We start from the raw sequence: 15,268 nt of genomic DNA on the forward strand, positions 1-15,268 counted from the left end.
TGTTGAAGGAAACTCCACAACTGCCTGCTCAAATAGCCACAGTGATGAAGAGAGGCAGTGGTGTGATCCACTAGGTGTAAATAGAGGCAGCATGGTGTGGTGGAAAGAGCCCTGTACAAATATTCAGAAGAACTAGGTTCTGATTCTGATGACTCTGTCACTTATTTGCTGCATGAATTTAAACACTGGGCTCTTTCTGGCTAAAATGTCCCGCCTGTGAAATAGAACAAACGCTTTGTCTGTAGGGTTCCTGTAATCAGCAACTGAGATCATGATTTATTTTACTATTTTATTTAGGAGTTGCTGATACATTAATTATGAAAGCAATTTGTAATCTGTAAAATACTAAGCAAATTATGGTAATTTTGCCACTGGTCCTTGAAAGCGGCTTTGTCTTCCTGATTTTGAATAGTATCTGTTATTAATAAAGTGAGTTTTCCTTCCCTGCCATTTAATGGCTAGTAGAGAAAGCCCTGTTCTCACCAGGGTAATGAGAAAGAAGTTAAAAATTAGTTGTGATTGATTCATATTCAAGACATAATTGAGCATTGATTGGATATGATGCCTCTTTCCTGTTTTCATTTATTCTTCTACAGCATAAAACTATCTTTTAATCAGGTAGCCAACATGATACTGTCTTACTATTCGCTGTAACAGAGCAAAAGCTTGACATGAATAATGAATACCTAAATCATAGGCCAGACAGCCTGCCACCTACATGAAATGATTTTTGGGAAAACATAACTCTTATTTCTGCTTATGGATGTTCAAAAACTTATTAATGAAATATTGTCTTTATTTCCACAATTAGAGATGACACTGCAATTTAAATCTCCTGCAGTACTGTTAGGAGATTTTTACAGTACTGTGAAGAACAGTACTATAGCAAATTCTTACCAACAAGATGCAGATGATTAATTGAAGGTATTTTTTGATAAGCAAACTTGAGGAAGAGGGCATTAGACACATGCCATATGAAAAACAGAAAAATAAAATTAAAATATCTAAATCAATCTTTCTACTTTACTCTGTTAGGTTCTCAGATAGTAAAACTGATTTATTTTTAAATGCCTTGCTTTTTTAATTATCACAGGTGAGATACCTTTTGTGAGAAACATACAGAAGCAACTCCTATCTAAAGTAAACCCTCATAATTCCCTCTTGAGCTCTGTATTTCTCAGAAATATGTGCTGAATAGGAGTTGGTTGACCTGCTTTTGACGTTGTTTTTATTTGCAGACTGATAAATGAATCTTTGAGGGACCAGCTGTTGGTGACTATACAGAAGACTTTCACATACACTCGAACCCAAGCTCAGCATCTGTTCATCATCCTTATGGAGTGCATGAAGAAGAAGGAATTGGTAGGTAATTCCTCATGGGTGGCCAGCTGTCTCCACATTTTCAGTCATTTTCTTGAATCACACAACGTTTTATCAAATCATGCGACATTCTCTCTTTCTGGCCGAGCTTACAACTCCCCTCAGGCTCCATTGGCTCCAGTAGCTTCCTCTCCTGAGTAAAAAAGGCACTGCTTTTACTGCCTTGGAGTTAATAAGGTGTGTGCAGCAGAGTTTTAGCATCATTTCCTTTTGGAGCTCATCCAAATGCTCTGACTGCCTCGATCAAATGAGTTGAAGTGACAAAACTGGTCCCCTCCTGGAAAACGCTTCAGCTTGATCTTCTTAGGTTTGGGGTTTCATTTTGCTTATAAGTCGTGAACCACTGGTGTGCTTCGTGTCAAACAGCTTTAATGACAAAGGATCCAGGCTGTTAGACTAGTCTGTACAGGTAGAAAATGGAGAAACATACTCAAGAAATCCTGGATGAATCTATAGCTACTGAAGTGTTTCTAAAATCAGAGCAAAATGTCTTACAAATGTGGCATAATCAGTGACTCCGTTAGGATGAACAAGACCATGTGATTTTGTTCTCTGCTTACTCAAACATTTAACAAGAACTTGCTATCTGCCAGGCAGGAAACAAGATCTTTATGTATATAAATTCATGTGACCTTTGTAACTGTCCTGATGAGAGACGTGCAATTATTACCCTCATCTTACAGATGAGGAAACTTAGCTCATTTGATCAGTAAACGAGGAGCTAAGACTCAAAGTCAGTGACGTTTAACGTCTGTATGGAGTATTTTTATTCAGAAAGTGTCTCATTGAAGCCAATGCAGTGGATCACCCACTCTGGGTAGATGCCCCCAGACCTCAGTCAGAGAGACTATTCTCAAAGGTCAGTTAAAACCAGCTGCTGAGAGAGATAGCAAAACATTTAGGAAAAAAAAAAAAGGAATTGATCAGAGTGGGCAAGACTCATCTCCAGAAAGCATCCACACAGTCTTTGTGAGAAACCTTTCAGCAGCTTCCAGGTTTGGGATGAGATGAGTGAAGATGAGAAGAATAGGACAGTACCTAGGTACACAGTCTGGCTGCCCCATGTATAGAAGCCAGCGAGCAGGTGGGGCACCCAGTCATGACTGCTGTCATTCCAGGAGAACTCTACTACGCATGAAGGTACCACCCACGTGTGACATCCTCCCATCCCAGATGTGGTTAGCTCATGGTGTTGCTCACATACTTCCTCTGTCCAAAGAGACACTGAAGCCCTGAGCTTCTACATGCCACATTAGGGATTCTCTTCTGAGTACTGATGCTTTTCCATTGCTGAGGCTAATTCTAATTGAGAAACCTTACCAGGACTATACATTTCAGCAGTCCTGCAAATTTCCTAGAAAGGCAGCTAGGAGCAAAATTCTAGGAACCAGTGGGAAGTCATAAAACCAAATGAGGCTGAATGAACTTTTCTAGGTATTTCATGGGACTGTTTTTGCAGAATTCTGCCTAAATTTCATGTTGTTTAATCATGGTCTCTGCTGAAAAAATCAACTGCATTTTAATGCAAGTTATTTGTTGTAAGAAACGTGAGGTATTCCTAGCTCCAGAGGAAATGAGTTCTTTTTTAAAAATTTTGTTTTTTAATTACACTTTAAGTTCTGGGATACTTGTGCGGAACGTGCAGGTTTGTTACGTAGGTATACGAGTGCCATGGTGTTTGCTACACCCATCAACCCATCATCTACTTTAGATATTTCTCCTAATGCTATCCCTCCCCTAGCCCCCGACCCGCTGAGAGGCCCCGGTGTGTGAGTTACTCTCCCTGTGTCAATGTGTTCTCATTTTTCAACTCCCACTTATGAGTGAGAACATGTGGTGTTTTGTTTTCTGTTCTTGTGTTAGTTTGCTGAGAATGATGGTTTACAGCTTCATCCATGTCCCTGCAAAAGACATGAACTCATCCTTTTTTATGGCTGCATAGTATTCCATGGTGTGTATGTGCCACATTTTCTTTATCCAGCCTATCATTTGATGGGCATTTGGGTTGGTTCCAAGTCTTCACTATTGTGAACAGTGCTGCAATAAACATACATGTGCAAATGTCTTTGTAGTAGAACGATTTATAATCCTTTGGGTACATACCCAGTAATGGGATTGCTGGTTCAAATGGTATTTCTGGTTCTAGATCCTTGAGGAAACACTACACTGTCTTCCACAATAATTGAACTAATTTACACTCCCACCAACAGTGTAAAAGCATTCCTATGTCTCCACATCCTCTCCAGCATCTGTTGTTTCCTGACTTTTTAATGATCGCCATTCTAACTGGCATGAGATGGTATCGCATTGTAGTTTTGATTTACACTTCTCTAATGACCAGTGATGATGAACTTTGTTTTCATATGTCTGTTGGCTGCATAAATGTCTTCTTTTGAGAAGTGACTGTTAATATCCTTTGCCCACTTTTTGATGGGGTTGTTTTTTTCTTCTAAATGTGTTTAAGTTCTATATAGATTCTAGATATTAGCCCTTTGTCACATGGATAGATTGCAAAAACTGTCTCTCATTCTGTAGGTCGTCTGTTCATTCTGGTGATAGTTTCTTTTGTTGTGCAGAAGCTCTTCAGCTTAATTAGATCCCATTTGTCAATTTTGGCTTTTGTTGCCATTGCTTTTGGTTTTTAGTGGTGAAGTCTTTGCCCCTAACTATGTCCTGAATGGTATTGCCTAGGTTCTCTTCTAGGGTTTTTATAGTTTTAGGTTTTACGTTGAAGTCTTTAATCCATCTTAAGTTAATTTTTGTATAAGGTGTAAGGAAAGGGTCCAGTTTCACTTTTCTGCATATAGCTAGCCAGTTTTCCCAACACTATTTATTAAGTAGGGAATCCTTTCTCCATTGCTTGTTTTCGTCAGGTTTGTCAAAGATCAGATGGTTGTAGATGTGTGGCATTATTTCTGAGGCCTCTGTTCTGTTCCAGTGCTGTATATATCTATTTTGGTACCAGTACTATACTGTTATGGTTACTATAGCCTTGTAGTATAATTCGAAGTCAGGTAGTGTGATGCCTCCAACTTTGTTCTTTCTGCTTGGGATTGCCTTGGCCATGCGGGCTCTTTTTTGGTTTCATATGCAATTTAAAGTGGCTTTTCTTAATTCTATGAAGAAAGTCAATGGTAGCTTGGTAACGATAGCATTAAATCTATAAATTACTTTGGGCAGTATGGCCATTTTCACAATATTGATCCTTTCTGTCCATGAGCATGGAATGTTTTTCCATTTGTTTGTGTCCTCTCTTATTTCCTTGAGCAGTGGTTTGTAGTTCCCCTTGAACAGGTCCTTCACATCCCTTGTAAGTTGTATTCCTAGGTATTTTATTCTCTTTGTAGCAATTGTGAATGGGAATTCACTCATGATTTGGCTCTCTGTTTGTCTATTATTGGTGTATAGGAATCCTTGTGATTTTTTTCACATTGATTTTGTATCCTGAGACTTTGCTGAAGTTGTTTATCAGCTTAAGGAGATTTTGGGCTCAGACGATAGAGTTTTCCAAATATACAATCATGTCATCTGCAAACAGATGATTTGACTTCCTCTCTTCCTATTTGAATACCCTATATTTCTTTCTCTTGCCTGATTGCCCTGGCCAGAATTTGCAATACTATGTTAAATAGGAGTGGTGAGACAGGGCATCCTTTTCTTGTGCCAGTTTTCAAAGGGAATGCTTCCAGCTTTTGCACATTCAGTATAATATGGACTGTGGGTTTGTCATAAATAGCTCTTATTATTTTGAGATACATTCCATCAATACCTAGTTTATTGAGAGTTTTTAGCATGAGGGGATGTTAAATTTTATTGAAGCCCTTTTCTGCATCTTTTGAAATAATCATGTGGTTTTTGTCATTGGTTCTGTTTATGCGTTGGATTACGTTTATTGATATGCATGTGTTGAACCAGACTTCCATCCCAGGGATGAAGCTGACTTTATCATGGTGGATAAGCTTTTTGATGTGCTGCTGGATTTGGTTTGCCATTATTTTATTGAGGATTTTCTCATCGATGTTCATCATGGATATTAGTCTGAAATTTTCCTTTTTTATTGTGTCTCTGCCAGGTTTTGGTATCAGGATGATGCTGGCCTCATAAAATGAGTTATGGAGGAGTCCCTATTTTTCTATTGTTTGGAATAGTTTCAGAAGAAATGGTACCAGCTCTTCTTTGTACCTCTGCTAGAATTTGGCTGTGAATCCATCTGGCCCTGGCCTTTTTTTTGGTTGGTAGGCTATTAATTACTGCCTCAATTTCAGAACTTGTTTTTGGTCTATTCAGGGATTCGACTTCTTCCTGGTTTAGTCTTGGGAGGGTGTGTGTGTCCAGGAATTTATCCATTTCTTCTAGATTTTCTAGTTCATTTGTGTAGAGGTGTTAATAGTATTCTCTGATGGTACTTTGTATTTCTGTGGAATCAGTGATGATATCCCCTTTATCTTTTTTTATTGTATCTGTTTGATTCTTCTCTCTTTTCTTCTTTATTAGTCTGGTCAGTGGCCTATTTTGTTGATCATTTCAGAAAACCAGCTCTTGGATTCATTTATTTTTTTGAAGGGTTTTTCATGACTCTATCTCCTTCAGTTCTGCTCTGATCTTAGTTATTTCTTGTCTTCTGCTAGCTTTTGAATTTGTTTGCTCTTGCTTCTCTAGTTCTTTTCATTGTGACATTAGGATGTTGATTTTAGATCTGTTCCACTTTCTCCTGTGGGCATTTAGTGCTACAAATTTACCTCTAAACACTGCTTTGGCTGTATCCCAGAGATTCTGGTACGTTGTGTCTTTGTTCTCATTTGTTTCAAATAACTTCTTTATTTCTGCCTTAATTTCGTTATTTACACAGTAGTCATTCAGGAGCAGGTTGTTCAGTTTCCATGTAGTTGTGTGGTTTTGAGTGAGTTCTTTAATCCTGAGTTCTAATTTGATTGCCCTGTGGTCTGAGAGATTGTTGATTTCCATTCTTTTGCATTTCCTGAGGAGTGTTTTATTTCCAATTATGTGGTTAGTTTTAGAATAAGTGTGATGTGGTGCTGAGAAGAATGTATGTCTATTAGGTCTGCTTGGTCTAGAGGTGAGTTCAAGTCCTGAATATCCTTGTTAATTTTTTTGTCTCATTGATCTGTCTAATATTGACAGTGGGGGGGTGTTAAAATCTCCCACTATTATTGTGTGAGAGTCTAAGTCTTTTTGTAGGTCTCTAAGAACTTGTTTTATGAATCTGGATGCTGTATTGGGTGCACATATATTTAGGATCGTTAGCTCTTCTTGTTGCATTGATCCCTTTACCATTATGTAATGCCCTTCTTTTTTTGTTTTGTTTTGTTTTGGTTTTGGTTTTGTTTTTTTGATCTTTGTTGGTTTAAAGTCTGTTTTATCAGAGATTAGGATTAGGATTGCAACCCCTGCTTTTCTTTTTCTTTTCTTTTTTTTTTTTTCTTTTTTGCTTTCCATTTGCTTAGTAAATATTTCTCCATCCCTTTATTTTGAGCCTATGTGTGTCTTTGCACGTGAGATTGGTCTCCTGAATATGGCATACCAAAGAGTCTCAAAGTTTGTGTCTTTTAATTAGGGCATTTAGCCTGTTTACATTTAAGGTTAATGTTGTTATGTATGAATTTGATCCTGTCATTATGATGCTAGCTGATTATTTTGCCCATTAGTTGATGCAGTTTCTTCATAGTGTCAATGGTCTTTACAATTTGGTATGTTTTTGCAGTGGCTGGTATCAGTTTTTCCTTTCCGTATTTAGTGCCTCCTTCAGGAGCTCTGGTAAGGTAGGTCTGCCGGTGACAAAATCTCTCAGCATTTGCTTGTCTGTAAAAGATTTTATTTCTTCTTCACTTGTGAAGCATAGTTTGGCTAGATATAAAATTCTGGGTTGAAAATTCTTTTCTTTAAGAATGTTGAATATTGGCCCCCACTCTCTTCTGTCTTGTAGAGTTTCTGCAGAGAGATCTGCTGTTAGTCTGATGGGCTGCCCTTTGTGGGTAACCTGACCTTTCTCTCTGGCTGCCCTTAACATTTTTTCCTTCATTTCAACCTTGGTGAATCTGACAATTATGTGTCTTGGGGTTGCTCTTCTAAAGGAGTATCTTTGTGGTGTTCTTTGTATTTCCTAAATTTAAATGTTGGCCTGTGTGTTCTTAACAAGCAACAAATTATTTCCACATCTGGGCAGAAATAAGTTAGAAATTTTTAAATCAAAATTACAGTGTAACTATAATTTCAAATTTTGAGGAACTACTTATGTGCATGGACGGTACTAGATGCCTTGAAAGTAAGGTAAACACAAAGTAGGCATTGTTTTATCCTCTTGCAGAGACAAGGAAAGGAATTGAGGCTAGGAGAGGTGGGGAAATGTACACAGCCAAGAAGAGCCAAGCTAGGACTGTCTTGCTGCAGAGCCCGTGTTTTCTACTCATTAGGCTCCACAGCATAGCACACAAAACAAGGAGGCATTGCATCATCATAGAGTTCCTCTTTTCTCTTGTATCCTTCAAGTTTCCTTTGATTCCCCTTACAAACTACATGCGGTATAATATTATGAGGCCAGTTTAACCACTGCCAAGTTTGGCTAAGCTATTTGGTTCTAGAGTTGATGTGACATCTTTCTCATCCCAGAACTTAACTGACTTACATAATAAAGCCTGCACTATGGATAGGCCGCTGGGTGGTGTGGCCTCGTGAAAAATATGCCTTGGGTCTGCAATTTCAAGCTAGGTGGGGCAGCCCCTCACGACATCATCACACAGAGATACTGCTATACTTTCTGCTCATTTCATGTAGATCTTGAAGAAATTCACTTCTCTGCTTACTCAAAACCTGTCCCCTTTAGAAAAGATATGTCCTTCTAGAAATCAACCTGTAACCTAAGTTCTATCATTGTTTTCAGGTAAAGAATAGAAATTAAAGAGATAAAGAAAGACTGTCTACAACATATTCATTTGGGAACAGATGTCAGGGATCAGGTGTCCCTCTATTCTCTTCCTCCTCAAGAGGGGTCTGGTCATAAAGAATATCAAGACCAGGAAAAGAGGACACAGGTGGCCATGCACACAGTGAGGCCCATTATGTGCACAGAAACCAAGAGCCTTTTGTTCCAGAGGGCAGTGCCAGCTCCTTTTCTGCTGCTACCTCCTGGAGCTCCTGTCTGTCCTCTGAGCAACTGCAGAAGCCTTCCTCTATCACCACTGCCAACCTACCAGTCCCAGACTGAGGCAGTACATTTGCTTTTGATACCCTGGAGTGAAGGAGGACCACTTGGACTTGGCATTGTAAACCCCATGGTTGTGTGGCCCTAAACAAGTCATGGTGATGACAACACCAGCCCTGCTCCTAGTTCACCACCTTCTACTTCCACATTGGCGACTCCTCTCATTCACTCTCTTCCCCTGACAGTGGCCAGACCTCCTAGCATCCAATCAGTTCATCTTTCCATCTCTTCCCAGTCACACCTGGGAATCATGCCTCCACTGAAAGCCTTGCTGCTCCAAAATCTAAGACTTCAAAATCTACTCCCCACTCCAAAGATAACTGCCTTACCTTCCCCCTCCCACCACTTCATTCATATTGAACCTGAACCTGGATGCCAAGCTTCTCTGTTCATGAGCCTGAGATCAAACACCTCAAGTAATCTGTGTAAAAACATGTTCAAAATAGTTTTCTTTACCTTGCGCCTTGTTGAGAGTCTGCACTATGTCTTTCCACCCTCCCCACTCCCATCTGGGTTCCCTCATCTGTCAATTGATCTATTCTATGTGCCTGATGCTTCTCGTACCACTCCCAAAGCTGAGTCACGCAGTCTAATTCAATTAGGCCTTCAATAACGCCAGCCAATCCTCTTATTTATCTCTAGTCAATAGGCTCTCCTATTCCCTACAATCCTTGTTCTAAATCTTTTCTATTCTTTTCAAGTTTCAAACCACAGCCACTTCTTCTTATTCTTTTTATTTATGTTAAATACTAATCTTTTGTTGGTTGTGTTACAGATACATTTTCTCAGTTTGGGGCTTGTTTTTTCACTTTTTTTTAATGTACTTTGATAAACAGAAATTCCCAAATTTAATGTACAGTCACGCGTTATTTAACAACGGGGATACATCCTGAAAAACATGTCGTTAGGCTATTTCATTGTTGTATGAACATGATAGTGTATTTCTTTTCTCTTTTTTTGAGACAGAGTCTTGCTCTGTCACCCAGGATGGAGTGCAGTGGTGTGATCTTGGCTCGCTGCAACCTCCACCTCCCAGGTTCAAGCAATTCCCCTGCCTCAGCCTCCCAAGTAACTTTTGGGAGCACCCGCCACCACACTCAGCTAATTTTTGTATTTTTAGTAGAGATGGGGTTTCACCATGTTGGTCAGGCTGGTCTTGAACTCCTGACCTCAGGTGATCCGCCCGCCTCGGCCTCCCAAAGTGCTGAGAGTACAGGTGTGAGCCACCGTGCCCAACCTATAGAGTGTGTTTCTAAAAACCTAGACAACATAGCCTACTACACACCTAGGTTCTATGGTATAGCCTATTTGTCCCTCAGCTACAAACTTGAATGTCATATTACAGTTGTGAATACTGTAGGCAATTGTAACACAATGGTAGGTATTTGTGTATCTAAACATATCTAAAGATAAAAAAGTTACAATAAAAAATAATATTATAATCTCATGGCACCACTGTCACATACACAATACATCGTTGACCGAAACGTCATTATGCAGCCCATGACTGTAATTAAATGTATCAGCCTTTTTTATATTTTGGGCTTTTTGCCTCTTGTTTAATAAACTCTTCTGTACCCAAATTTCAAAAATATATTCTTCTATGTATTCTACTAAAATGTGTCTAGTTTCACCTTCCACATTAAATCTAACCCATCTATAACTGTTTTTTTTGTATATGATATGAAGTGGGGATCCATGTGGATGACTAGCTGACCTTGCATCATTTATTGAATGGTCCATCCTTATGTCGCATAATGCCAGCTCTTTCATAAAGCAGGTTTCCACCTATACATGAGCTTTCTGTCTTCGCCACTTGTCTAGTCCTGCCCTGGTGCCCTACTTTTCTAATCCGTGTAACTTTATAATAAGCCCTGATGTATGATAGGGCAAGTCACACTCCTTATGACACTTCTCCAGGGTTGCCAACTATATTACCCCTTTGCCCTTATAGATAAATTTTAAACTCAGCCTTTCAGATTGCATGTACATGTGCATGCACACACACACACACAAACACACACACACATTGTTGAGATGTGGATTGAAATTGCATGGAATTTAAAGATTCATTCTCCTCATGCTCAACAGAAGACTTCTCCCCAAAGGAAATCAAAGGTCATAAATTTAAGCTCCCCTACTTTCTTCTCCTTTACCCCAGTGTGACTATATCTTGAGCCATGCCTTTTTTTACTATGTAGTATCAGAGGAAGTAGTGCCCCTCCTCTTCTCTACAGTCATTCTTTAAACAGCCAACACATCCCATCACTTTGCATTTCCTCCATGATTTTTTCTCTAGAAAATGTACATTTCTTGAACAGCAACTCTATTGCTACCTCTGCATTGAGTTCTACTTCTGTCTTTTCTACCTTCCTAAAATTTCAATGACATTGTACTTTTCTATTAGTCCTTCAACTTTTCTGTTTCTCCTCTTTTCCTTGTGCTTCTCATTACTTTCATGCATAAATGTGGACATTACCTGAAACTTCTTTGTTCTCAGTCCTTTTGTTCTTTGTGTCATTTTTTGAAGAAGTCATTTTAAGTCTCATATCATGGGAGATTATGTCAATTTCTCTTTAAAAGTCTATCAAATTTTTGCTTTATATATCTTGAGATGATGTTGTTAGGCTTATAAGTTTTTAGACTAGCAATATTTCCTGGTGAGATACTTTTCTATCATTATTCAGTGACTTTATTGATTCCTAACAATGCTTTGTTTTGCATTTCAGTTCATCTGATATTAATCCACTTACATCAGCTTCTTTTAGTTCATACTTCCCCAATATAGGAATTCTTCATGCTTTTTCTTATTTTATTTTCAGCTTTTCTGTGCCCTATATGTTAGGTGAGTTTCTTAAAAATTATATATAGCCTTTGTTTTTAATATCATATTAGATGCTCTATTTTTAAGTGGTAAATTAGTCTAATTGCATGTATTCTGTGATAATTACCCTGAATACATTTTAAATTTCATTCATTTATTCAGTAAGATAGTTTCAATTGCTAAGTCTCATTTAGATATTTCATTATAATACCCTTTATTTTTCTTGGTAATATCATACATCTCCTGTTGGCTTTACCAACAATCTCATTGGAAATTATTCACAAAACTGTTTCTGGCCCTAACCTTGCTATCTCAGTCTCTCCAACCATAATCACAGCTTGCGATTGGATGTCTCACCTGGTTGTCCCGTCATTACTTCAAGTTCTACATGTCCAGAAACAAAATCAGCCTCTCCAATATCCTCCGGTGCTTCCCAGCCCTGCATCTCCACAATGTTTCGCATTCCAATTCTCGTTTCATTTTCTCAGTTCCCCTATCCTCATTGGGGACGAGTTCCCCTATCCTCATTGCACTGCCACCATTCAATTGTTGCCAAGTTATTCTGAGTTTCTTGGCAGTGTCTCTCACATCCGCCTGCTCTACTTTGATTCCAGTGCCATCATCCTCATTCTGATCCTCAGTTTTCTTCACCAGGGCCTACCTAGCCCCAGAAAGGAAACTTTGTTGTCCGTCCTCCAAGCTATTCCACATACTGCTCCAGGCTTGATGCTTGAGGCCCAGGCCTGACTTGTTAACTTCTTTGCTCAGATAGTTTCAAGGACTTGCTTTTGTTACTGACAAGGGTTCAAACTATTTAATGTGGCTTTGAGGCCCTCCACAGTCTGAATGCAATCTGGATGGATATCCACACTTCCATTACTTCTTTGTACCACCCTGTTTCCCAGCCAACAATTCATGCTTTCCAAACTCCCATACTTTCTTTCATCTGTAAAAAGATTCTCTTCTGCTGCCATTTCCATTTGCACGATCACATGAAACTGCGAGCATCCAGCGATGACATCTCACAATTGCTTACTCTGATTTTCAACAGAAAAAAGCATAATACAATCTTACAGTACAGCCTAATAGCCTATGTCTAAGCTGCGTGTTGGTGAAAGCTGTTATGTATCATTACTTCTATAGGGACCCCACACTATTTATGATGTGCATAACCTCGCTAGAATTAGTTGGTTATCATAACCCAGATAAAATAGTAATTATTTTAAATGAGATACCTGCAGTGACTGTCAAGAAAGAGAAAGGGAGAGAGATTTCAATAATTAGCCATTGAATCTACATCTGGGTCAAATGGACTTTATCCATTATGCTTCTCTTACACAAATGAAATATTTATATGCCAGACTTCTTTTTCCATAAAGGTGAAATGTTAGCTCATAGTTAATTATGTTAGAAGATAAAAATCAAATAAAGCACTAATAATTTTATACTAATTTGTTGCCTTCTCCAAGATGACTTCATTTTAGTACTACTTGCTTATGAAATATAGGAAATGATCTGATTTTTATTCTTCTTACCTCAGAACCTAGAGCATATTTCAGTTTTCTGACTTTATTACTACACAGTTTTTGGTAAATTGCTTTAACAACTTTAATAAGTGGGATGTTACTTACTATTTCTTAACTCTGCCCTATAGTTTTCAAAATAAGATAGTTGTCCAATGACTTATTTTGGATTTGTGCTACTTATTGAGTATTTATTGGTGCACTCATGGCCTGAATGTGAAAAGAAAAAAATAGCTGTCTAATCATAATTTATGTGGTAAAATTACTTTAACATCTTAATTTCTTGACTATATCTTGGGCGTATTTGTAATGCACTTCACAGACTTTACAGTAGGGTAACATGGGCTTCCTACTTCCCTACAGCTGGTTCTCATTTGCAATAATGATTCTAAAATCAATAAGCAAACATTGCAACTAGAGTACTAAGTCTGTTTAATCCAGTACATCAATTCAGGATACACAGGAATGAAAATAAACCAACTTTTGTCTGGACACAATGGCTCACGCCCATAGTCCCAGGACATTGGGAGGCTGAGAAGTGTGGATCACTTGAGCCCAGGATTTGAGACCAGCCTGGGCAACATAGCAAAACCCTATCTCCACACACACACACAAACGTATATATACTGGTTGTGGTGGCATATACCTGGAGTTCTAGCTAAATCTCCTAAGCCTGGGAGTTTGAGGCTGCAGTGAGCTGAGATCACACCACTGTACTCCAGCCCAGGGGACAAAGCAAGACCCTGTCTCAAAAAAATAAAAAACAAAATAAACTAATTTTTTCTTAAGCCTCATCAGTCAAGAAGTCTCCAGGGACCATTGTTTTAGTCTGTTCAGGCTGCTATAATGAAATATCATAATCTGGGTAGTTTATAAACAACAGAGATTTATTGTTCACAGTTTTGGAGGCTGGCCAGTCCAAAATCAAGACTCCAGCAAATTCAGTATCTGGAGGCTGGACAGTCCAAGACCAAGACTGCAGCAGATTCAGTATCTGGTGAGGGCCCACTTTCTCATAGATGGCACATACTTGCTGCATCTTCGTGTGGTGGAGGGGGCCAGCAAGCTTCCTTGGACCTTTTTCATAAGGGCACTAATCCCATTCATCAGGACAAAGACCTCATGACCTAATCACTTCTCAAGGGCCCCACCTCCTAATACCATCATCTTGGTGATTAAGAGTCAACATATGAATTTGAAGGAGACACAAATATTCAAATCCTAGCAATCACATATCCACCAGTTGACATGGAGAAGAAGTACTTTGAGGAGAGTTAGAAGAGACTTGGCGTCTACCTTTATTTAGAACATAATAGACATACAACATGAGAAGCTACACTAAAGGGCTAGGTCACTGTCGTACCCTGGCAGCTATGGCTCTAATACCTCATTATCACCACATTCTCTCTTGGGTAGGGCAGCATAAGGCAAGCAAAAGCCAAGGATGTACAAATTGTGCTAATGGAATAAATGGAAGCAAAGATATTAGGCCATCACTTTTGCAACCTTTTTAGTAAGTTTTCTATTGCATTTGAGGCTGTCAACTTCCTGTTTCTTCTTACTTTCCTGTGAATTTCATGTTAGACTCTCAATTTTCTGTTTCCATTCATTTTCTTTTTCCATTGTTAGACCCTCTTCTTCATCACCACTCTAAAAACAAATGTTTACCTATGATCAATTATTGGTTCTTTTCCCTTTCATTCACTATTGTGACTTCCATTACCGTTTTAATCAAGACAACTCCCAAACGCACAAATATCTAGCCTTGCTTTCCCCCGGCTCCCACATTTCCAAATTCCACTCTCACTCATACCTTCATTCTTCCTTGCTTAGACGATTGCTATTCCCTATGAACTCGGTCACCTAGTCCAATATCGCCCTATCGATGCATCCTACACACTGCATGGGTTCGCAAACTTTTCTTTAAAGTGACAGATAGTAAATATTTCAGGTTTTGCATACAAGATAGAGTCTCTGTCACATATTGTTCTTTGCTTTCTTATTTTTCAACAACCTTAAAATGTAAAAATCACTCTCAGTTTACTGGTCACAGAAAAACAGACTATAAAACAAATTTGACCCACAGGCAGTGGTTTGCTGGTCCTTTGCCATAAAAATGCCTGATAGCCCTTGTTGAAGCAGAGCCAATCATATCACTCTTTTGAATGTAAAGTAGAATCTTTTGCCTGCAGTTTCAGCCCAAAATTCCATTGCTTCTTTATGGATTCATCATGCTAACCAAACAGAACTCCTTACAGTCATTTTTAAATTTTCTGTTTCCCTATATTGTTCAAGCTTAGAGCACTCTCTTTGGTCATATTC

At 38.7% G+C, this 15,268-nt stretch overlaps 1 protein-coding gene across 26 annotated transcripts in view; it reads left to right on the forward strand.

The window, feature by feature from the left end:
• The window catches only part of LOC105498657 (transient receptor potential cation channel subfamily M member 3), a 909,897-nt gene that overhangs the window by 685,410 nt on the left and 209,219 nt on the right, over positions 1–15,268 (forward strand). For all 26 annotated transcript variants that reach the window (XM_011770894.3, XM_071077680.1, XM_011770897.3 and 23 more), the window contains one exon: positions 1,239–1,362. In XM_011770894.3, the coding sequence (XP_011769196.1) occupies positions 1,239–1,362 (124 nt within the window). The remainder of the gene's footprint in view (positions 1–1,238; positions 1,363–15,268) is intronic.

The sequence above is a fragment of the Macaca nemestrina genome, chromosome 14, assembly GCF_043159975.1.
Source record: "Macaca nemestrina isolate mMacNem1 chromosome 14, mMacNem.hap1, whole genome shotgun sequence".
Classification (NCBI taxonomy): Eukaryota; Metazoa; Chordata; class Mammalia; order Primates; family Cercopithecidae; genus Macaca; species Macaca nemestrina.